Source organism: Cynocephalus volans, chromosome 13 (assembly GCF_027409185.1).
Source record: "Cynocephalus volans isolate mCynVol1 chromosome 13, mCynVol1.pri, whole genome shotgun sequence".
Lineage (NCBI taxonomy): Eukaryota > Metazoa > Chordata > Mammalia > Dermoptera > Cynocephalidae > Cynocephalus > Cynocephalus volans.
In genome coordinates, this window is record NC_084472.1 from 109,332,789 (window position 1) to 109,357,261 (window position 24,473).

Below are 24,473 nucleotides of genomic sequence, written 5' to 3' on the forward strand. Positions count from 1 at the left end.
TAAAAGCAAATTATTGAGATAGTATACATGCCTTTTTCGACACGACGTCTTTGAACTCCAGTGTGTTTCTTATACTTGCAGCAGGCCTCAGCGCGGACTAGCTTCGTTTCAAGTGCTCGATGTCCACCCGTGGCCAGTGGCTCCCGTATTATTCCCTGTGGGCCCAGAGTTTAGCTCAGGAGTGACACTAAGCCGGGCCGGTCTCCCTACCTCAGGCTTGCCCTCCCCCAACTCATCCCTAAACGCCACAGCCACCAGTCATCTTTCTAGAAAGCAGCTCTAATTACGTCATTGCTCTGCTTAAAAAATCTCTGATATCTCCTACCCTGCAGGACCAAGTCTACACACCCTGGCATGATTTTAAATGCCCTTCAACAATCTGACCCCAATTCCCTTTTTAAAACCGTCCTCTCTCCTCCCCCCTTAAAGATGTGGCCACGGTAACATCAACGTCTGTAACTCAACAGACTTCTCCGTCCTTTTTGAATTTTTCTCTCTCTCCTCGAAGACGCATTCATTCAGCCATTTGTTCGTTCACTCACGGAGTGACTGCTACAGGCCGGGCAGCTTGCTGGGCCTTGGACCAATTCGAGGCCTGACGGGACGCGTGTTTGGCCGGCTCCTGTCCCCCGGCCCGCCCACCTGCCCTGAGGTCTGACCCCTGCCCCACCCCGGCTCCGGCTCCGGACCTAGCGCCCCGCTGGCTGGTTCGTTCGCGCTTCCGCGCCGTCCCCAGGGGCCGGGAGCGGGCCTCGTTCGCCATTTCTTCATCTCCTACCGCGTCGCGAATGCTCGAGAAAAGAAAAAGGGCAGCATGACAATGACAGTCAGTCGCGCTCGCTCATCTGAGAAGCCACGGCAGGCGCAGGGGGCGCCGAGCGGTGCGCCCGCCCCGACGTCTCCATGCGGAGTCCGGGCCCTCCCGAGTGGCCGGGTCTTCTGGGTCCCCGCCCCGGCCCGAGACAGAAGCGCGGCCCCGCGGAGCGGCGGGGAGCCGGGTGGGCTGCGGCGCCGGGCGAACTACAAGTCCCAGGGGGCGTGGGGACGAAGAGGCGGAAGGGGCGGTCCCGGGCGGCGCGGGCGGCTGCAGGATTGCGGGGCCGCGCGGGACACCATGTCCGAGGGTGGCAGCTGCAGCCAGACCCCCAGCCGGGCCATCCCCGCCACTCGCCGGGTGGCCCTGGGCGACGGCGTGCAGCTCCCGCCCGGGGACTACAGCAGCACCCCCGGCGGCACGCTCTTCAGCACCACCCCGGGAGGTAGGCGCGGGCTCGGGGCGCCGCGACGGGAGGGAGCGGACGGGGGCATCGGAGGCAGCGAGGGCCCGGGGAGGCCGCGCCCACTGCCTGCGCTCGGGGTGCGCCGTCCAGAGCCCGGGCTGTCCCCCGGGGAGACAGCGAGCACCCAGGCGCTCACGCTCCCAGGACCGCCGCCGGCCGAGCGTGGGGTCAGGGTGGGCCGCGGTCCGGGGAGGCCCGGCCTGGAGCACGTGTGGGTGACACGGGCGTTCTCCGTTGGGTAAGCGCCTCTCGCGGAGCCCTTTTCCTTCCCGGGGCACCCCACGTTGTGCGCGGGCCGCGCGCCTCCCCAGCAGCGCCTCGCGGCACCTGTGGCTCTTCCCGCGACGCGGGTGGGGACTCCGCGGACGGGCCTGGCGCCGCGGCAGGGCTGTCACAGAACAAGCCCTTCTGCCCGGGGCAGGGGGCACCGTGGCCTCCCCGGAGAGGATGAGGAAGAGGAAGCTGGGCTGGCAGGGGCGGGGGCCAGCCCGGGAGCCCCAGCGCGCGGGCGCTGATGAAACCTGCCGGCCCGTTTGCATCATGGACTGAGTCCTCGTGGTCACCGCTTCCCTCCCAGCCGCGCCGACCCCACCCCTTTGCCCCTCTCCCCCCGCTGCCACGTCCTGCACGCTGCTTCCCAGACGACTCGGAAACACACGGATCCCGGCGCAGGGACAGCGTGTGTGCCGGCGGGGCCAGCCGCAGCCCTGCAGCCCACCCAGAGGCGGGCCGAGCCCACAGCCCTGCAGCCCACCCAGACGCGGGCCGAGCCCACAGCCCTGCAGCCCACCCAGAGGCGGGCCGAGCCCACAGCCCTGCAGCCCACCCAGAGGCGGGCCGAGCCCACAGCCCTGCAGCCCACCCAGAGGCGGGCCGAACCCACAGCCCTGCAGCCCACCCAGAGGCGGGCCGAACCCACAGCCCTGCAGCCCACCCAGAGGTGGGGCGAGCCCCGCAGCCCTGCAGCCCACCCAGACGCGGGCCGAGCCCACAGCCCTGGAGCCCACCCAGAGGCGGGCCGAACCCACAGCCCTGCAGCCCACCCAGAGGTGGGGCGAGCCCCGCAGCCCTGCAGCCCACCCAGAGGCGGGCCGAGCCGCAGCCCTGCAGCCCACCCAGAGGCGGGCCGAGCCCACAGCCCTGCAACCCACCCAGAGGCGGGCCGAGCCGCAGCCCTGCAGCCCACCCAGAGGCGGGCCGAGCCGCAGCCTTTCAGCCCACCCAGAGGCGGGGCGAGCCGCAGCCTTTCAGCCCACCCAGAGGCGGGGCGAGCCGCAGCCCTGCAGCCCACCCAGAGGCGGGCCGAGCCCCAGCCCTGCAGCCCACCCAGAGGCGGGGGGAGCCCCGCAGCCCTGCAGCCCACCCAGAGGCGGGGCGAGCCCTGCAGCCCTGCAGCCCACCCAGCGGCGGGGGCCGCAGGCTTATTTTCCCGGGCGGCGGTCCCACCCCCAGGAGCACAGCCGGGTCCTAGGTCCTCGGCTGTCTGAACTGTTGGGGATTCTAGAACGCTGCACTGAGCCCCAGAGCTTGAGCACGTGTCTGCTGTCCATGGCCACACCGTCTTCCCAGACTGAACAAGAAACAGCAACCGGGCAGGACAGGAAGAAATGCTCTCTTGGGTTAGAAAGGAGCCAAGGAAAGGTTCCCAGGGGCTCTTCTTGCCGCTCTTGACTCATTCTCTTTTCCTTGCTGGGCCTTCTGTCGTCCATGCTGTTCCCCTTTGTCTCTGTCCTGAGGTGTCTGCCAGGTCCTTTCCTGATAGTTTCGGAGTTCTTTCAAGTGGGGATGTGGATCTCTGCTTGATCTGTTCAGGGTGGGCACTGAGGCTTAGGGAGCCCTTTTTACACTTTGTTGCTGGATGGGGAGGGTCGCACTGGAAGCAATAGCCAGGGGCACTGTTTATAGGGAACTCTGATCCACTTCCCACTTTGGACTGGGAAGGGGGGGTTGCCAAACCACAACCAATCCCCTTCCCTTTGAGGGTCTTCTGCATCAGTGTAGCATATGTTTATGGGAGGAGGGGAAGGGGCTTCTACATACATCAGTGTAACATATGTTTCCGAGGTCAATGGAAGGAAGCTAGCGGTGTCGGGAGCACTTTCTTGTCTGGGGTGTCTTATGAGTCAGCAGGCAGGGCTCCCCATCTGTAACCCAGAGAAATCTGACTCGCTCCTGCCAAAGTCAGCATGCCTGGTCTATCTCGGTTAGCTAAGTGTGGAATCTTCTCCAAAGCCCACTTCACCCGACCTCTGCCAGGGCAGCGAAGCTTGACCTAATGAGAAATGGTCACATCTTGGCACCATTTTGTTCTAGTCCAGCGTACTGGTTCTGTTTTCAGTGTGCATGGGAATGCCCTGGGGACCTTATTTAAATGCAGATTCTAATTCTATAGGTCTGAGCTAGCATTTCTAACCAGCTCCCAGTGGGTGGTCCACCTACCATACTGAATACTAAGGAATTAGTGGAATATAATTTCCCTCACCTTTTCAGATCTCTGGAATCAAGCAAAAAATGATGATTCTCTCCAGGTAAAATGTCTCTTGAGGTTAAGTTTGGCATCAGCCTCTAAATCGGAGTCGGGAGAGCCAGGCTTTCAACAGTTTCTGCATTGATGCAGGGACTGTTAGCTCCTCCCGAAGAGCCATAGGATTCAGCAAGCGTCCGCCAGTCACACTGGCTGGGAATGGCGCTGAAGTGTTTTCCCTGCAAGAAAAGCAGCAGCAGTTGGTTTGAGCCATCTCCATTCCTGTGACTCCAGTTTGCTTTCCATGGTCATTAACCTTTTGGTGTCTGGAGAACGTAAGAGGAATTTGCTGAAGGGAGTGTCTTGTATGAATATTTGAGTCTGTGGAGTCTTGAAAACCTCCAGTAACTCCATAAACAGCCCTTTAACCAGCAGAACCTTTGAATGGATCAGAAACCTTCCTCCGTCCCTAACCCATCAATCTCCACATTCCCAGCTTCATGTTGCATGTTTGACCCTGAAGCCTACAGGATTGCTTGGGTGGTAGTCATACCTAAGACCTGTACCTGCATAAGGTTAACTAGAGGTAAGCAGGTAAAGCTGCAAGTGTTAATGGCACCCTATTTGGTTAAACAAACAAGTCCTGTGCCCAAGAAGCTTACCTTGGAGCAGCTCCCAAGTCTTTGGCTATGGAACAGACAGTGCTAGGAAGAAGGGGGGATGGGCTGGACACTGAAGCTAGGGCCCAGGCAGTGTCGTGAGGCCTTAGTTACACAGAGGAGAGGTTGTTATTAAGGACAGGTTAAGAGACCTTGGACAGTGAGGGAGATAGAATTGGCCTGCTTCTCACACTGACCTGTGCTGCTCTTTAAAGTGTTTGGAATATTCCACACTATGTCCCTTATTAAAGACTTTGATGATGGGGGTTGCCTGATGTAGAGCACCCCAAACTCTCTCCAATGCCCAAGAGTCCTGGTTTTTGAGGCATTTGCCACATCCAGGCTTGGAAGACATTCTTACCTCCAGTGCTTAGGTTGCTAGTTAGAAGAAGAAAACACACATGAAATAGAATTACTGTGTACACATCGAGAATACAATGGTGGTTGCCAGGGGTGAGGGAAATGGGGAGATGTTGGTCACAGCGGTACAAACTTTCAATTCTAAGATAAATTTGGGGGATCTAATGTACAGCATGGTGACTGTAGTTAATAATACTGTATGTTTACTGGAAATTTGCTAAGAGAGTAGATCTTAGCAAAATTTTCACACACACATGAAGTGGTAACTGTGGTGATGGATGTTAATTAATTTGACTGTGGTATCATTTCGCAGTGTTTCAAATCATTTCACAACTTGATATCAAATCATCACATTGTACATTTTGAATACATACAATTTTTATTTGTCAATTATACCTCGACTAACCTGGGGGAAAAGAATTATAAGCATCAAAGGTGTATGTCGGAGTGAAGCGATTGGATGGGCATCCCCATCCTATAACCAGAGAACTTCTGTTTGATACTCAAGTGAGAGCAGAGTTGTCACCTCTGTGCAGTCACCCTGCCATCTAACGATCTAATAATCTACAGCTGTAGATGTTAAGTGCATTTAGAGACATACATATTTTTTTCAATATCCTCAAAGGTGGCAGGTCTTTATTGTTTGAAAGAGGAGTTTTTTTGTTTGTTCCCCGAAAGCTTAAAGAGGTCCTTCATTACCAAAGTTGGTGAAAGAGGGCAGGTAGAGCGGTGCCATATTTTCTTGTATGGGCCTTTATTTTATGCTGTTCCAGAGAGGAGTTAGGAAAGAGCAGCAATACTGAAAACAAGAGGATTGCTTCCCAAGGTGATAGTTTTTTAAGAAAAACATTAATTTGTACACATAAATTCTTGAGTGTTCAAACAAACAAAAAACCTGTTACTTTCTGGTCTTACTTAGACCTGTGCCAGTGTTCTTTCTCAACTTATGATTCATAGCACATTAGTCACAAGTATTTGTTTACATGTTTGTTCCCTGGGTTAGACAGGAAGTTCTTTCAGAACGTGTCATCGTATCCCCATGATCTAAGGCCAAGTGTGGTGTTTAGAAAGTGAAGACTTGAAAAGAATCCTGGAATGAAAGCATCCTCAGGATGGTCTAGTTTCTTCACCAGCAAGCCTGGGTCTCAGCTGGCCTAATGATAGTGTTCAAATTTTCTTTTCTCTCCTTTTCAGTTGCCGGGTATAATTGTTTATCTCAGAATGTCCAGGGACAGAAACTAACTTTCTCTGAACTACTGAACAAGTCCGTATTGGGGCCAGAGTCTCAGACACTGGGGTTGAAGTTCCTTATTACCTGTTTGCAGCCAGTGTTGCTGACTAGGGAAGAGTAGGTAACTTCTTCCCCCTGGCATTTGGGCGCTCAAAGGCATGGGCAGCAGAGGATAATCTAATGCCATGCCCATGACAGCTCAGATGCTAGGCCCAGAGCGTCAGGGCTTCCTAGCTACTCAGGGACACTTGTCTTAGTGAAAAATGGCTGTATCAGTTAGCTATTGCTGTATAACAAGCCTTCCCAAAACTTAGTAACTTAAACAAAAACAGTTCGTTATTTCTTCTCCATTCTTTGGGCTGATTGGGCATTCTTTGCTGATCTTGCCTAAGTTACTCATGGCTGCATACAGTAGGCTCCCGACTGCCCTAGACTGGAAGGTCTAAGATAATCTTCCCTACGGGTCTGGGGCATTCCCGGGACAGCTGGCAGGCTGGGGTCTCTGTGTCCTATTTGTCGCACATCACTCAGTTTTCCAGGCAGTTTGCAAGGCCACTTGAGGCCTGGGCGCAGAAGCCCCTAACATCAGTGAGGAAGTATTCTGTTGGTCACAGCAAACCACGGGGCCAGCCCAGATTCAAGGAGAAGGGAATAACTGCCTTTGAATGAGAGAAGCCATGTGTACAAGCAGGGACGGGAGGAGTTATGGGGCCATGTTTTCAAATGTGTCCCACAGGGGCTAAACCTCCAAAAATGGTCCTTAAGAGAACTTACTGCCCATCCTGAGGTGTGGCCAGCAGAGCCAGGACCAGGTGTGGAAACAGATCCAAATCACAAGGCTGTGGACCAGCTGTTGCCTAACAGAGGAGGCCTTCCTGAAACCACTGAGTCAGATCCCTGGCCTCGGGCCAAAGTGTCACACTCCGCCTCCTGTCGTGCTCTCCTTGACCTCCACCCAGACCACCTCTGCTTTCCCCTCCACGCGTCCTGCAGGCCAGGCTTTGGGAACACTCTGCAGAGGAGCCCACACTTGTCCCATCCCAGCCAGCACTCCCATTGGAACATCCTTGATTTCTGGAGTATTAGCAATAAGATGGAGACAAGTTTCTGTGCCTAGCAGTCCCAGACGGGGTGGGAGAGAGATGCCCGCGGGTGCAGTCGGGTTCAGAGCACCCTTTGGTTTGGAAGGATGTGATGCAGAGGCTAAGAACCAGGTCTCCTGCCTTAAAGTGAGTGAGTATGAGAGAGAGAGAGTGTGAGAGAGAGAGAGAGAATGGATTTCTCTCTTCTGCTCTTCAGAATAAGAGAGGAAAGTGGCCCTGTTTTAGTTCACCAAGGCTGCCATAACAAAATGCCGCAGACTGGGTGGCTTGAACAACAAAATTCATTTTCTCACAGTTGTGAAGGCTGGGAGTCCAAGGTCAAGGTGTCGGCAGAGTTGGGTTCTTCTGAGGCCACCCCTCTTGGCTTGCAGATGGCCGTCTTCTCCCTGTGTCTTCGTGTGGTCTTTCCTCTGCATGTCTGTGCCAAATCTTTTCTCATAAGGACACCAGTCAGGTTGGCTTAGGGCCTCATCTTGACTTATGTCTCCAAATACAGTCACACTCTGCGGTTCTGAGGGCTGAGCTTCAACAAATGAGTTTGGGGCAGGGGGTGTGCGGTTCAGCCCACCACAGGGACACTCCCGTTTCCCACTGGGACACCAGCTGTTGCTGTCTGTCACGAGAGGCATTCCCGAACCAATGGCACTCCCTGTTGGTAATGAATTTCAGGGGTAGCCTCACCCTACTCTGCACGGGGAACGTTCAGTAGTTTGGGGGGAGGTAAAGAAGGGAGGAGCTTGACCAGCTGTTAGAATAATTATTTCAGCTATTTTGTTCCAAGAGTCTCTGTAAAAGCCTTGTCTGTCCTGCTTAATTTTCAAATAGACTGGCCTGTTCCCTCCCCAATCAGGGCCTCCAAGAGAGACTGGCCGGAAGGGCCCTCACCTGTGACCGATGGCCCACATGCTGGTGGTCCCGTAGCTTCCTAAGATTCCTGACCCCTGAGAAATGTCGGGATCTTGGTTCTCTTTGCAGAGCTCATAGAGCCAGAGGTGAGGGCAAATCTGGACTGAACACACTCTGCCTCTCTCACCAAGAGCTTCTCCCTGCAGGTCTGCTCTGCTTGCTACATAGACCTGCCACAAAAGCCGCCCGGACACGTGCTGCTCCTGCCCCGCACCCCACGTGTGTGGCGGACGGGAGGGAGACGGGAACCCCAAAGGCCCCGGCGTGTCTGGGTGTTTGCGTCCAGGTTGACACGGAGCTGCTGCTCAGAACTGGGTTTGAGACTGTCTGGAGGGTTCGCTCCCGGGCTGCGGGCTTGTGTCTGAGCACACGCGTTCAAGGCTCCCCTGGCCTGCTGTGAAATGCTCTCCTTCCCCTGGAACGGGAACAGCAGTTCCACGGATTCCATCCTCGTTCTCTTGCTAAGGGAAGGATGCTTCTGCCAGGGGAGGCCCAGGGGACGGTGAGGGCCTCAGTTTACAGAAGCCACGTCCAGCAGCAGAGTGTGGGGACTGAGGGGAGGAACTCAAGGCAGGCCTCTCTCTCAGGGGACGCCCTGTTCTGGACAGACACTCAGAATTGGGGTGAAAGTCTGGAGACCCCTTCGGTGTATCGAGTTGAGAGTGTTAGCTGAGGGGTGGTAGCCCAGTCTGCCTCGATAATTTTAAACTGAGGATTGGGGTAAGGCAGGCTAGGGCTGCCTCTGGATGGCTGTGAGGGACAGCCTTTCTGAGCCTCAGTTTCCTCATGTGCAAGGTGAGAATAGTATTCATATCTCCCTTGTGGGAAGTTGGAGGGGGACTGGGCCCTGACCTGTCAGGCTGTGAGCACAGACAGGCAGGGAGGACAGATGGCAACGGTGGTTGCTGCGTCCGCCTCACCTGAACGTCCAGGTGTTCATTCGTGCGGGACGTGTGCAGAAAGCACAATATTTGCACAAATGCTCCCTGACCTGAAAGCAGCTTCCTGTTCCCGGCTCGTGACTTTTCTGTCTGGTTGTGTATTCTCTCCCCAGTGCTTTTCCTTTTTTTTCTTTTTAAAAGATGACCAGTAAGGGGATCTTAACCCTTGACTTGGTGCTGTCAGCACCACGCTCACCCAGTGAGCTAACCGGCCATCCCTATATGGGATCAGAAACCGTGGCGTTGGTGTTATCAGCACCACACTCTCCCAAGTGAGCTGTGGGCTGGCCCCCAAGTGCTTTTCTTTTTAATGCAGTTATATGGATGTCTTATTTTATCCTTATACAAAGAATCTTGATGTTCAGTGTGTTATTTACCCTTTGTGATACTCCTGTGTGGTGTGGATTCTGTTATCACCTTCCTCATATAGCTGACAGACTGGCATGTGGTGAGTCCAGGTTTGAGTCCAGAACTTCTGTTCCAAGCCCCATGCTATCTGCACATTAAGTACCTGCCAGCAATGAGATTCTAAAAATAAATGGCACACGGTTGGTGCTTTAAAAGTCGTTTGAATGAGCTCAGTACAACACCCTTGTTTTACAGGTGAGGAAGCTAGCCCTAGGGGAATTTTGCTTTGTACATTCAAGCAAACTGTCATCATCACAAAGCATACCTTGAGAAAAAATATTTTTTCTGTATTTTTGTATCTGGAGTTTAAAGTCCCAAAGGACATTGGCTACCAGACATGCCTAAGTTCATGACAGTTCTTGGTTTCTGTGGACCTAAGAGGATGGAGGGTGGCCCTACCCTTCCTACCCCCTCTTGAGGGTCTTTCCTGGGTTGCTTACCTCCCCTTTGGTGTGTCCTGGCATTGGTCACATAATTGTCCCTGGTGTGGATGGACTGAGTAAGTGGTGAAATATAGTGGGCCCTCCAAATCCGTGGCGGATACATTCTGAGCCCTGCAGTGGATGCTGAAACTGCACATGGCACCAAACCTTGTATCTACTAAGCTTTGTCCTGTGCACACATACCTATGATAAAGCTTCATTTATAAATTAGGCACAGTAAGAGATTAATAACAGTAACTAATAATAAAATAGGACAATTACAATAATATACTGAAATAAAAGTTAAGTGGCTGTGGTCTTTCTCTCTGTCTCCCAGAACACCTTACTGTGCTGTACTCACCTATTTTCGGACCACAGTAGGTGGCCACGGGTATCGGAAACCGTGGGTAAAGGGGGCTACTGTATGTCGTTGGCCCTATCATCATCATCATCACCTATTTCTACAGAAAAATTAGCTTAAGTAACTTGCCCAAAGTCGTTAGAGCTAGCAAATGTGAGAGCTGGGTTTCAAAGGATTTTCAGTTAGAAACAGCCACAGTTATTCTCCACAGGTGGTTCAAGACCGGACCTTGAACTCTATCCCCAGCACCCAACAGGGGCTGGATCCCAGCTGCACAGCAGTTTGAGGGGTGTGGGTGGGTGGGTGGGGGCCCCACCTCTGCTCTCCCCCGACCCTGCTGGGAGGCGAGTTCTGGGTTTCCCTGCTCTGCGTCTCCCGTTTCTGCAAGCCAGGTCGTCCCCAGCCCACCTCCCCACTTTGGGCAGTGCAGACCTGGGGTGAGACGATGTTTCCCCTGGGTCAGCAGTGTGGGGACAGGCTGCCTGGAAGCAGGAAGATGGAGGGCTTGGTGCCCACATGTGCCTGTTTTTGGACTTCACACACTTGACTGTAATCACTTGTTGACAGGCCTTTGTCCTCCAACAAAATTGTGAGTGTCTGAAACGGGAGCTTTTACTACCTCTAACTGCTCCTTATGTCCCCAGCACTTAGCTGGTACAAAGTTGGGGTTTCAGGGAGTGACTCATTGAGACCAGCACACCTGCCTTCGGGGAGTAGGACTGAGAGAAGATTGCAAACGGGTAAGCGAGGGTTAGCTCTGGTCCCTGGGTTGCAGTGGATAGCTCATGGCCTCATTGTGAGTGCTAATTCACACCAGCTCAAGAGGTAGGGGACAGCTCACCTGGCCACTTCTCCAGCCCAGCAGAGATCCCTGGGCTTCTTTTGTGGGGTGGGAGGAGGGAGTCCACCTAGTTCCTGCCAAGGCAGTTTTCACTTGACTTAGTAGAAAAGGAGATTCTGGGCCGGCCCGTGGCTCACTCAGGAGAGTGCGGTGCTGATAACACCAAGGCCACGGTTCGGATCCCACATAGGGATGGCCGGTTCGCTCACTTGGGAGAGCGTGGTGCTGACAACACCAAGTCAAGGCTTAAGATCCGCTTACCAGTCATCTTTTAAAAAAGGAAAAAAAAAGAAAAGGAGATTCTGATCCTGTATCCTTATTTGTTTGTTTAATGCCCCCATATCTTTACTAGAGTTTTGTATTTTTAAAAATGTGTATATGCTCAGTGTAAAAGATGTTTTCTTTCCCTTACTCCTTATGTCACACCCAGAGGTAGCCAAACACAAAATATATACAGTTCTGTGACTCTTGTACAATATATCATAGACACATACATTTTTTCTTATTCTGTATAGTAGCAGCGTAGCATTGCATTGTATGTCTGACCCACAACTTATTTAACCTGTCACGTAGTTAAAAAAAAATCAAATATCAGTATCCATGGGGGATTGGTTCCAGGATCCCCCCTCGGATACCAGAATTTTCAGATGCTCAAGTCCGTGATATAAATGGCATGGTATTTGCATATAACCTAGGTACGTCCTTCAGTATACTTTAAATCAACTCTAGATTACTTATAATATCTAATACAATGTAAGTGCTATGTAAATAGTTGTTATACTATATTGTTTTTTTTTTAATATGTATTGTTTTTCATCATTGCTTTTTGTTTTTTGTTTTCTGAATATTTTCAATTTGTGTTTGGTTGAGTCCGTGGATGCAAAACCTGCAGGTACGCAGGGCTGACTGTATAAAATTCTGTCTTTCATGTGTGCTTGATCTTTTTCCATAATAAAAGTATTTAAGGGTTATTATATGTAAATAGTTTAAAACTCAAAAGCACTGAAAGGCTTCTAACAAAAAACAGCAAGCTCTTGCCTCTCCTACACCATCTCACCCTTTGGAAGCAACTAACATCTTCCAGGTCTTTCTTTTGGTTGCTAACTTTTTCTTGTTTTTCTATGACTTGCTTTTGATACATGAGGAGTTTCGGGCTTCTGAATACCCTCTCCTTCTCCCCCGCCCCATTCTCCCAATGTAATTATATCACAGATTTTTGTTGTTTCTGTTATGATGACTCTCCATGAGCCAAGTAGTTTACAATAATAGCATTTCCATTTATGTACAACTTTTTTTTTTGAGCTTAGTTTTCCCACACTGCAGCAGCTCTTTAAAATGCCCCTCAGTCGGGTTTTACTCACAAAGTCAGACTTCTGGGTTTATCCACCCATTTTTTCCTCTTTCCTGAACTGATGCGGTTTGGCTAATCTGGACCAGCCACACAGCCGCCAGCATGGGGCGTGCTGAAGTCCCCCTTGTCTTTCTGTAATTTTGGTAGAATGCATCTTCCTATATTCTTTCTGAAAATGTCTCTATTGTACTTTTACTTGGTCACCGTTTGGCAGGGTAAAAGAAATAGGTTGAAATGAACTTTCCCTTGGATTGTGGAGGTGTCGACTCAGTCACCACTGAAAAATTTCATGCCATTTTCGTTCCCAATTCTTGTATATACCTGTTGTTTTTTCCACCTTTCTGGAAGATTTTAGGATTTTTCTCTTTATTGCCATATTGTGAAATTTCACAATGAATGTAACTTAGTGTTTTTAATCCATTGCAGTGATACTCAAAGGGGTGTTTCGATTGCAAGTCTCATTTCTTCCAATTCAGGAAAATTTGGGGGGCTGGCTGGTTAGCTCACTTGGTTAGGGCATAGCCTTACAACCCCAGGATCATGGGTTCAGTTCCCCATACTGGCCAGCCACCAAAAAATAAACAAATAAAAATCAATTCAGGAAAAAAAAATTTTTTTTTCAAGTAAATTCCTTTTTACTAGTTTTTCCTTTCACTCTTTCTTGACTCCCTATTACCCAATATGGGATCACTAGTTTGTTATCTTTTTTTTTAGAGGCTGGCTGGTAAAGGCATTGAGCCCTTGACTTTGGTGTCACTGAGCTACCCTGCCAGCCCTGCTCTGCTGTCTCTTAGCATTCATCTGCGTGTCTTTTTGCTGTTCTTTAAAGTTTCCTTGTGCTCCCTTTATTGTCTGTTTCCTCCCCTTGCTTTGCTGGGATCTCTCCTTACATGTTCCAGGCTTTTCTCAGAAATATGTGGCAGGATTTGGCTGTTTAGGTTTTAGAGTGAGGTATTTGGGAGCTGACTGGAAGCCGCTTGGGAGACCTGCCGACTGACGAGCTCCATCTGGTGGCCAGCCAGGTGTTTTCATTGTGGACCCCTCCCCAAATCAGTTTCTATAGGTCTTTATCTTACTCTTCATTGTGAAGCAGGGCAGGTGAGGCGGTTTGAGGCTCACCATTCAGAAAGTCGAATTTAACTTAATTTCCTTGTCACCCCTCCCTCTTGGGGTAAGGGACGTACAAGGGGACTTCAGAAAGTCTGTAGAACAATGGGATTAAAAGATAAAAATATAAAATATAAACTTTATTTCTCAACATAAGCTCCATCAAGTTCAAGACACTTTTGTAAGTGGTGATAGCAGCCGTTTAGTCCGTTCCTAAAGAACTGAGGGTCCTGGGAATTTAACCATGTCGATGTTGTCTTTTTTACATTATTAACCAAAGAAAAATGGATGCCCTTTAAAGATTTTTCAAGATTAGGAAAGAAAAAGAAGTCAGAAGTTGCTAAATCAGAACTGTAAGTTGGATGCTTAATGATTCGCCATCAAAACTCTCGCAAAATTGCCCTCTGATGAGCGAATGGGCAGGAGCCTTGCTGTAGTGGAGAAGGACTCTCTGGTGAAGCTCTCCCGGGCATTTTTCTGCTAAAACTTTGGCTAACTTTCTCCAGACACTCTCCTAATAAGCAGATGTTATCATCCTTTGGCCCTCCAGAAAGCCAACAAGCAAAATGGCTTGAGCATCCCAAAAACCTGTTGCCATGACCTTTTCTCTTGATTAGTCCGCTTCTGCTTTGACTGGACCCCTTCCACCTCTTGGTAGCCATGGCTTGGATTGTGCTTCGTCTTCAGGATCATATAGGTAAAGCCATGCTTCAGCTCCTGCTAAAATTCTTTGAAGAAATGCTTCAGATCTTGATCCCACTTGTCTAAAATTTCCATTGCCAGCCGCCACAGGAAGGGTCCTGAGCTCCTGAGCCAGGGCAGTGGGGGCGCCGACGGCCTCAGCCACACACACCCCAACATCCGCATCCAGCCCAGTGATGACCACCCGACCACTGCAGGAAGCACCCTGGTCTCCCCTGCCAGAACGAGGGGGTGCCATGGGCCTCGACCAAGTCCCTGCCTTTCCTACTCCTCCCACCCTATTTCCTTTCCCCTCCCCCTCTCCCCATCCCCCTTTCCCCTCCCCCTCAACTGCTCCACAACCACATCTTAGAAGATGTATTAGTCTGTTTCTGTTGCTTATCACAAAATACTTGAAACTGGGTGATTTATAAAGAAAACAAAATTTATTTCTTACAGTTTCTGAGACTAAGAAGTCCAAAGTCCAGGGAACACAGCTGGTGAAGGTCTCAGTAGTGGTGACAGTGATGGCAGACTATCACATTGTGGAAATGGCAGAGCAGAGAGAGAGAAAGACTGACTCTCCTCTCCTTTTAAAGCCCTCAGAGCCACACCCCTGACCACCATTGTTAACCCATTCACTCCTGCACGGTCCTACAATCCAGTCACCTCTTCAAGGCTCCACCTTTCAATTACCGTGTTAGGATTTCCCACCCTCTTAACAATCACAGTGGGGGCCACGTTTCTAATACATAAAACTTGGGGAACACAATTCAAAGTTAAGGGATTTTGAGGGGGAAATGATTCAATCCACTACAGAATGTAAGAAAATAATAATATTAATGAATAAATAAGTTTCAAAAATAAATAAATGTAATTTCTATTGAAAACTGTGCTCTTGTCTGCAGCTGATCTGGGTGCAACAGTTTGGGTTCCCATTGAGCAGAAATTTTGCTCAACTTATTTTTCAGTCAGAATTATGTAAGCTGAACTAGTGAGATGTCTGTGGTGGTGACTATTGCTTCTGCTGTTAATTGTCAGTCCTCTTCAGTTAGGCCATGCACAAGATTAACTTTTTCCTCAGAAATTGAGGTGTTTGGTCTGCTACTACCACCTTCATCTTCAGCATTGTCTCGTCCTTTCTTAAAAGGGATTATCCATTTGGAAACTGCTGATTTTGGAGGGGGGGACACTGTCCCCATCAATTTTTTATAAAGCATCACTGATTTTTCCATTCTTCCACCCAAGCTTCACCAACAATTTGATGTTTGTTCTTGTTTCATATTTAGCAGAATTCATGTTGCTGTGATAGGGGCTTTTTTAAACTGATGTCTTATCCTTCTTAGTGCCTCAGACTCAGTCCTGTTCAGTCATGTTGTAATAAGTTAGTAGAAGTTTATTTTTGGTGCAAAAATGTTTTGCAATCCATGCATAGTTTTTTCGTAATATGCATTTTCTATGAACTTTTTGAAGAGCCCCTCTCTGGTAATGTTGCTCCAGAGAGTACGCCTCAGGGCAGCCGGCAGATGGTGGTAAGAACCCGGGGTTCCATTGTTTTCCATACAGACTTCCAGTCTCCCTTTTATCAGCCCCCATCTGCATTTTCCATGATGTCTGTAGTTCCTGAACCTTCCTGGCGTTCTCCGGGGCAAATCTGCTTGCTTCCTATTAGAACCTTCCCTCGTCCCCCGCATTCGCGTGTCACCCTGTGCCTCTGTGTTCGATCGTTTGCCGTTCTTCCACTCCCTTCCCATCTTCACGTATTGTGATTTAGGGTGACAGCTGGAGTCCGACTTGCATCCAGGTTGGAATGTGTGCTTCTGCTTCTTGTTCTTGGTGTCTTGCATGCCTTTGGAGAGAAGCAGCAGAGAAAATGCTATGGCTCTGCCATCTTGAAGTCACCTAGATCCTCAAAAGCACTTCATGCTCTTGTCTGTAGTATCCTAGTGGAGTCGGGTCGTTTTCCCTCATAGAGAGAGGGGTCTGAGACAGGCCTGGTGGGGAAGCACGTCCTCAGCTGGAGAGTACATGGAGGCCACTCTGCTGTGACACCACCCCCACCCCCACACACATTCACACAGGTGGTCTGTCAGGCCACAGCTGACCGGCAGCCTTGCAGGGACCTCGGCATCCCCTGGTTTGCATTCCCTGATCTTGTACACAGGCCAAGTCCCCAGCTCCAGGAGGCCATGCAGCAGCGTTCTCATCTAAGCATTCGTATTTTTGACATATGGGAATGTGGGTTTGGTTGAGTTTGCCTCATCTGTGGGAGGCTTAGGGGATTTCCAGAAGATCACTGGAAGTTAACTGAAGCTGTGTAGTGGTGGATCCCATGCAGGGATGGAAGAAAAAGAGGTTAAAAGACAACAGCAGCTTTAGAGCAACTCATTTCTACTGCACTGACCTCCAGCTCCTGTTCTTCACTGACCCTAACTTAGTCAGGAGGCCTCATGGTTCCCTCCGCCAGCTGCAATACTCTGATGGTGGGTGTCTTGGGTGCTGGCATTTAGTTTATGGGTTTTATTAGTTCAAATGAAGATTTTATTTTTAAATAAGTGTCCTCGCTATAGGTCAAAGGGCATAGAGGCTGTTTTGTTTTCTCTGTTATGTATAATTAATGATTTAAAAATCACTGGGGGCCAGTTCTGGATATATATCCCATGGAATTGAAAGGAGGGTCTGGAAGAGGTGTTTGCACACCTGTGTTCACAGCTGCATGATTCACTATAGTCAGGAGGTGGAAGCAACTCAAGGGTCTATGGACAGATGAATGGATAAACGAAATATAATATACACATACAGGAGAATATTATTCAGCCTTAAAAAGCGAGGATATTCTGAGGATGGCCAGTTAGCTTAATTGGTTCATGCATGGTGCTAATAACACGAAGGTCCAAAGTTCAATCCCTGTATTGACCAGCAGCCAAAAAAAAAAGTGGAGGGGGAGGAAAATCTGACATATGCTACAACATAGATGAAGCTTCAGGGCATTGTGCTAGGTGAAATAAGCTAGTCACAGAAAGACAAATACTGTACGATTCTACTTGTGTAAGGTACCTGCAGTAGTCAAATTCAGAGAGACAGAAATAAACAGTGGCTGCCGGGGGCCAGAGGGAGAGGGGGATGAGCAGTTGTTGTTTAAGGGGTACGGAGTTTTCATTTTGCAAGATGAAAAAGTTGTGTGGATGGGTGGTGGTGATGGTTGCCCAACACTGAGAACGTACTTAATGTTACTGAATTGTACACTTAGAAATGCTTAAGAGGTCAATTTTATGTTATGTGTATTTTACTACAATTTTTTTAAAAGATCACTGGTGGCTAATGACCTTTAAGGAGGCTCTCCAGAAGGTTGCTGGTTCTTTTGGGGGAGTATTGAATCTCGAACTGTTAGGTTCCAGTCCAGCAGGATTGGTTCTCTACTCTGGGGGAACAAACCAACAAAAAAAAAAAGTGTGGGGGAGCAAGAACGGGGGGACCTTGCCAAATCTTGAAGATTAAGGAACAGCAGAAGAAAGCAGTCCCATCTCTGGAGCCAGGACATGCCGCCCACCCCTCCACTAGGATAGGGCAGCACTATTGTCCATTTGTAACCCAAGGGGCTCATAGGGACTAAGATCTGGAAGGTGCACAGCTGTTTATCTCACAGATGAAGAGACCGAGGCCCGGAGCAGGGAGTGAGTGGGCAGTGTGTAGATGGCCACAGGGCTGGCTGCTTCTGGTTCTTTCCATCCCTCCTCCTAAGAAACTGAGCTGAGAGCCCACCAGGTGGTGATGGCAGGGCTGTCAACTCCAGCATATTGCCTCTCGGGCAAGGGGACAAGGGGAGCAAGACCAGTGACTGCCCAGAGGGGCCAGCACAGACCCGAGTAACAGGGCAGGTGGTGAAGTGTCTCTCTAGGTGTCTCACAGTTTCTCTGCCCTGACAGTGTCCCAAGGCCTTCTCAGTGGGAGGAGCCCATTTCATTAACTCACTTGGACGTCAGAGATGGAAATCGGTTCCTCTAGGGTGTTACAGAGAGCCTGGTGCTGAACATCAAGAGACGAATCTCAGCCCTTGGATTGCCACTCAGAGCCCTTAAGAGAGGGAGACACTTGAGGGTTATTGATGAGGAAGGGCCTCCTGAAGTTCTGAAATCATGGGTCCCAGACTTGGGTCGCTCCCATTCCATCCACACAGTTTCTACTGTGCTTTGTGCTCCACTTGTACATATCTTTAATATTTCTCTTTGTATCGCCTTACCTTTTAAATTTAATTTACATTATATATTATTATTATATTAAATTGTATATTATTGTATATTAAAAGGAAACTTGATATCACTACTGTATATGGAAAAGCAGGTTCAGTTGCCCTAAATAGAAGGTAACTGTAAACAGAGATGCAATGACATCGGACAGTTTTAAAATTCGAGCTAGACTCCATTGCCTGCGGAAGGCTTTGAGGCTGAGGCCTGCTCCTTGTTGAGAAGGGAGCAGTCGCCAAGTGTTGCTGCGGTGTTGGAGAGAGGCTCCTAGCACCATACTCTGCTTTAGAGGTGACGGATTAAACAAGGACAAAACATGAATAACCTTCTCACTAGTCACTGTTCTTTGATGAATCTAGTGGATCTCCCACAAGGATCTTGGGTCCCACACTTTGGAAACATTCCTTTATACAGTACAGCTCAGGCAGCTGCACGTGGATGGGTCCTGGGTGTGGTTTAAGGGTTCGATAAGAGGTCCTCGCTCTAGGGAGTGACACTAACTGTTGTGAGAGGAGAGCGGAAACAAAATGAATAGAACGCAGACCTTATACAAACTCTGAAGTGCAGTGACACGTGTGCTTGGACACTCCTCACAGAGGATCTGGGCTCACCTGAGAGCCTCTTGTGCAGCAGGTAGAGCCCATTTGTCACCCCTCCCCACTGTCCCCTCCACAAACCCAAGCAGGAAAACTTTTTATTAGTTTGGGTGAATCACTTAATTTTTTGTTTGCTTATTTGCAAAATGGGGCAAAGATACCTATTCTGGGTATCCCGTGAGAGTACTGTAAGGACAGGACTGAATAACAGAGAGAAATGCAATCTCTCCACTGTGGGATGTGATTGTCATGGGTAATGAATGCTGAGCACTGAGGGGTGAGTGATTTGAGGGGCTTTAGGGACAGAGCATAGGGTACAAGGAGCTCTGAGAAGACAAAGGTACGATCTGGTGGCCAGTGGGCCCTGCTATCAAGCACCATGTGCAAAATGGAGTCAGGGCAGTTGGGAGGCAGCAGAGTCCTGGGCTGCAGCCAGCCTCTGAACAAATCTCACTCTTCCTTGGTCCAGCTTTTACAGGAGAACCTACTGCCTGAGCTGCAGCCACACCTCAAAAAAGTGGAAAAACCAGCAGGCAGGGGGCTCAAGGTGGCTTTAACAACATCCCTGTGCCCTTCCAGGTACCAGGATCATCTACGACAGGAAATTCCTGATGGAGTGTCGGAACTCACCTGTAACCAAAACACCCCCAAAGGACCTGCCTACCGTTCCTGGGGTCACCAGCCCTGCCAGTGACGAGCCCCCCACGGAAACCAGCCAGATTCATCTGCACAATAGCCCAGAAGATAAGCAGGCAGGCGGTGAGTGGCTGTGCTTGGCTGGGCTGCGCATTGAGAAGGGGACTGTGTGAGGCCCCCAGGCCCCACCCACTGGGGCAATGCCAGGGATGGGGAATGATGGTGACTCTGCCTCGTCCTCCACGGAGCAGCTCAGCGTTTAGAGGGTGGGTATAGGGGTGGGGAGGCAGCACTCTCATTGGTCCCAGCGTTCTTCCTGAGAGGAACCCAGCAACCCCAGGAAAGGCGATTAGCACCATCAGGTAATGTAATTAGTGGGGAACGTCTCTGAAGTGGCATTGGCTGTACACAGCAGACTCTCATAAGCGTGCCTCTCTCTGTAATTGTCCCTGAAGCAACACTTGGAACACACCCGTGATATTCATGGTGCCAGAAACAACTTATCAAAGACATAGTGTACTTGCCCTTTAGGCAATTACACATATGCAAGATAAGAAATACATTCAGGATGGCTCCTGTTGGGGTATTTGTCCCCAAGTGGACTTTATGAAGACAAGTAGAAACAATGCTGCCAGTTGTTTCTGCAGGTTTGACATTCACTAGCTGTGTCCTTCCTGGTGTCCCCACCCAAGGAACCAGAGCAGCCACCCTGGCAGTGGTGTGTGTGAATGTACTCTTTGTGGCATCGTGACTAGCTTGCCAGGACATCTAAGCTCTCCGCTGCCAGAAATGCGGTGTGAGCACTTCCAGACAGCTTCAGTCAGATCAGAACCCTGTGACCCTTCACCCAGAAGGCCGTACACCAGTCCCAGATGGGAAGCAGCTGGGGCTTTGGGCTGGGCTTGCTCTGCTGACAACAGCAGAGTCTGTTTACCCAGGGCCTGCGGGATATGATTCATAACTGCCTTGGGAGCCTCACAGTCTAAGACAGGCAACAGTTTGCCTGTGTCCTAGTCCATTTTCTGTTGCTGCAACTGAATACCTGAGACTGGGTAATTTATAAAGAAAAGAGGTTTATTTTTTGCTTATGGTTCCAGAGGCTGGGAAGTCCAAGATTAGGTGGCCACATCTAGTTGGCTTCTGCTGAGGACGTTGTGCCATGTCATAGCATGTCAGAAAGCATCACAGGGCAAGAGCGGCATGAGAGAGAACCATGCTGGCTTTTATAACAGACCCACTCTCGTGATAACCTGTCAATTCATTGTCCCATTAATTTGTGAATGAATTAATCTATTCTTGAGGGCAGAGCCCTCACAACCCAGTCACCTCTTAAAGACCCCGCCTCTTAATACTATTAAATTGGGGATTAAGTTTCAACATGCGTTTTGGGGAGGATATACATTCAAACCATAGCATTCCACCCCCAGACTCCCAAAACTCATGTCTTTCTCACAAACAAGTAGATTCATTTTATCCCCCTAGCCCCAAAGTTTTAACCTGTTCCAGCACCAACTCAAAAGTTCAGAGACTTATCTAAATCAGATATGGGGGAGAGTCAGCATAATTCATCTTGAGGTAAATTCCCCTCCAGCTTGTGAAATTAAACAAGTTATCTACTTTCAAAAATACAATGGTGGGAAAAGCATAAGCATAGGATAGATATTCCCATTTCAAAAGGGAGAAATAGGCAAAAAGAAAGAAGTAATAGGCCTCCAGTAAGTCCAAAACCCAACAGGGAAAAAAGTACATTAAGTCTTAAAGCTGGAGAATAATCTCCTATGATTCAGTGTCCCACATCTTGGGCACACTGGTGCAGGGGTTGGGCCCCAAGGCCTTGGGCTGCCCCCCCCCACAGCTTTCCTGAACCCGTGCTTCAGTTTGCTGTGGTTCTTGCAGGTTGGAGTTGGGTGCCTGAGGCTTTCCCAGGCTAGCATTGTATGCTGGTGGCTCTACATTCTGGAGTCTTGGAGGCAGTCACGCTCCATGGGTCCACTAGGCATTGCCCTAATAGGCACTCTCTGCAGTGGCTCCTCACTGCAACAAGTCTCTACCTGGGCCCCCAGGATGTTCGGTACATTCTCTGTCTCTATAGCTCTTGCATTCTGTGCACTGGCAGAATTAGCACCATGTACTTCCTGTGCCCTCCAGAGCGTTGGCCCACCCCCCACCTGGAGCTGTTTGAGCCACAGCTGGAGTGGCCCAGGGAGCACTGCACAGAAATTCAGAGAGCAGACATGCGTGGAGCAGCATCCTGAGAAAGCCCACAGGCACAAGCTCATGGAGGGCACCTTGGGCCTCTTCCCTGCAACTATTCTGCCTTCCTAGGACTCTGAGACTGTGATGGGCGAGCAGCCTCAAGTATCTCTGAAATGCCTTTGGGGGTCTTTCTCCCACTGTCCTGATGAATAGCCTCTGGCTTCCTTCTATTGCTACTAATCTCTTCAGCCCCACCCAAACATGCTTTTTTCACTTTTTACATAGACAGGCTGCAAATTTTCCAAATTTTTCTACTTCATTTTACTTTTAATTAAAAGTTTTGTCTTTAAGTCATCCCTTTATTCCCAAATCTCACTGTAAGTGGCCAAAAGTAGCCCTGCAGCATCTCAAACACTTTGCTGCTTAGAAATTTCTTCTGCCAGCTATCCTAGTACATCACTCTCAAGGTTGGGCCTTCCACAAAGCCCTAGGACATGGACACAATGCAACCAAGCTCTTTGCAGCTGTATAACAAGGATAGCCTTTACTCCAGTTTCCAGTAAGATATTCCTCATTTCCATCTGCGACCACTCAGCGTGGCCATTACTGTCTAATTTCTATCAGCATCCTGATAACAACCTCTTAAGTAATGTCTAAGAAGTTCTAGACTTTCCCTAGTCTTCTTGTCTTCTGAGCCCTGACCCGAATCATCCTTAATGCTCCATTTATGGCAATACAAGCTTTTTCCAGCATTCACTTCAAAACTATTTCAGCCTATACACCTATTACCCAGTTCAAAGCCACTTCCACATTTTCAGGTGTTCATTGTTAACAACAGCCCCACTTCTAAGTACCAATTTTCTGTCTTAGTCTATTTTCTGTTGCTATACCAGAATACCAAAGACTGGGTAATTTATAAAGAAAAGTTTATTTAGCTTATGGTTCTGGAGGCTGGAAAGTCCAAGATCAAGGGGTCAACATCTGGTGAGGCCTTCTTGCTGCATCATAACATGGTGGAGGACATCACATGACAAGAGGGCAAGGGCATGCTTTTCAGCTCAGGTCTCTCTTCCTCTTTTTGTAAAGCCACCAGCCCCATCACATGGTCATTGCACAGTGCCTCCCACCTGCACTTTTTGCCTCAAACCAAAGACCGGATGTTGAGGACGGAGCTAGTCCACACCTGAAATTCACCACCTGAAGGCTGTCATTTGCCCCACTTGGATACCTTCTTCCTTACCAGTTTCTAGAGCTTCTCTGGTCTGATGTATAGCAAATGGAGGGTTGGCCCAGTGGTGCCCCAAAATAATGACCTAGCAGTTCTACACAGTTGTTATGATGGAGTGGGGGTGGGGCAGACGTGATTTTCACTTTGCTTAACTGGATATAAGATGCCAATGCTCATGCCCTTGGACCCACGTATTTGCATAAATATAACCAGGAAAAAAGGCTGGTTGTTCCCTGTTGTGGGCCAGAGCGAGGATCTTGCTACACAGAACCATGGAGCAGCCCTGCCCAGGAGACCATGAATGAAACAGTTCCATTAAAGAGAAAGAAAATCTGCTGCGGCATGAAGTACTTGGAAATCTTAGTGGAAAGAGGGGGTGAGGTCAGTGAGTGGCTGCATTATCCAAATAACCATTTCACTGCAAGGTCAGGCTATTCTGGGGCAAACCGGATGTGTGCCTAACAGGTGAGGCACACATCTAGACCAAAGATGGGGACATATTTTCAGAATAGTTTTATGTTTAAGGAATATATTTCGATGAATTTACTTTTATATAAAATCACAAGGAACCATTTATCGTTATTAAAATAATGAAAAGTATAGAAAATTCAGGATTGTCACTTCCCCTATGAGAAAACTTGGTGTCTACTCTTTGGGGACTGGGAAAGAGCGTGGCTGGACGCAGAACCCACAGCCTGTTTCCGGGAAGTCCTCCACTGTCCTTGGCAGCATAAACAACAGAATGGAAAGACAGGGTCTGTCCGTAGCCCAGCCACTTGCCCCATCTACCTGGCCCTCTGTCCCTTCTTCCCCCAGGTGAAGAGTCGCAGTTTGAGATGGACATTTAAAGGACCATCCATTGGACCGGGCAACGCCTATGGGCCCTCAGGCCCTTCTCGGGAGAAGATTCACACCAGCCAGGCCTTATGGACATGATCACACCGAGCAGGCGTCAGGCGCGGGATCAGCTACCCCAGCCTTCTGCTCCTTCACTCAGGACACCTGCTCCCCTTCCTCTTGGTGAGCACCGGCAGATACCTCCCTGTGCCTCCGCCGATGCAGGGGCTGCCAGCCCGAGGGGAGCAACAGGCAGCTCAGCAAGCCCACCCTGCAGCCGTGCCAGCCAGTGGACACACACGGGCCCTTCTGAATGATCGTCCTGCTCTTCCAGCCCCGTCCCTTAGGTTGGTGTGTGTGGGAAAGCGCCCCTCCCGCTTCCTTCCCCAAGAGAGGAAATAAAAGCCACCTGCGCCCTAGGGCCAAGAAATGGGCGCTGTCTGAGCTCTTTTCCGCTGCACATAGTAACACCAGCGCTCTGTGTACAGGGCTTACACAGCACCCCCCATACGTTCTGTCATCTGATTCTCACACTGATTCTGTCAGTAAGTAGAGCAAGTGTTACCCTCATCTTACAGCTAAGAAGACTGGCTCAAGAGAAGCTGTAGTCACACACTAGTG

General features: G+C 49.7%; 1 protein-coding gene across 1 annotated transcript; it reads left to right on the top strand.

Moving 5' to 3' along the window:
• Positions 1-348: 348 nt before the first annotated feature.
• EIF4EBP1 (eukaryotic translation initiation factor 4E binding protein 1) lies at positions 349-24,282 on the top strand. The gene is made up of 3 exons (XM_063077494.1): positions 349-1,259; positions 19,535-19,714; positions 23,832-24,282. Exons 1-3 carry the CDS (start codon positions 815-817, stop codon positions 23,861-23,863), a joined length of 657 nt encoding a protein of 218 aa, XP_062933564.1. The 5' UTR covers positions 349-814; the 3' UTR covers positions 23,864-24,282.
• Positions 24,283-24,473: the final 191 nt, after the last annotated feature.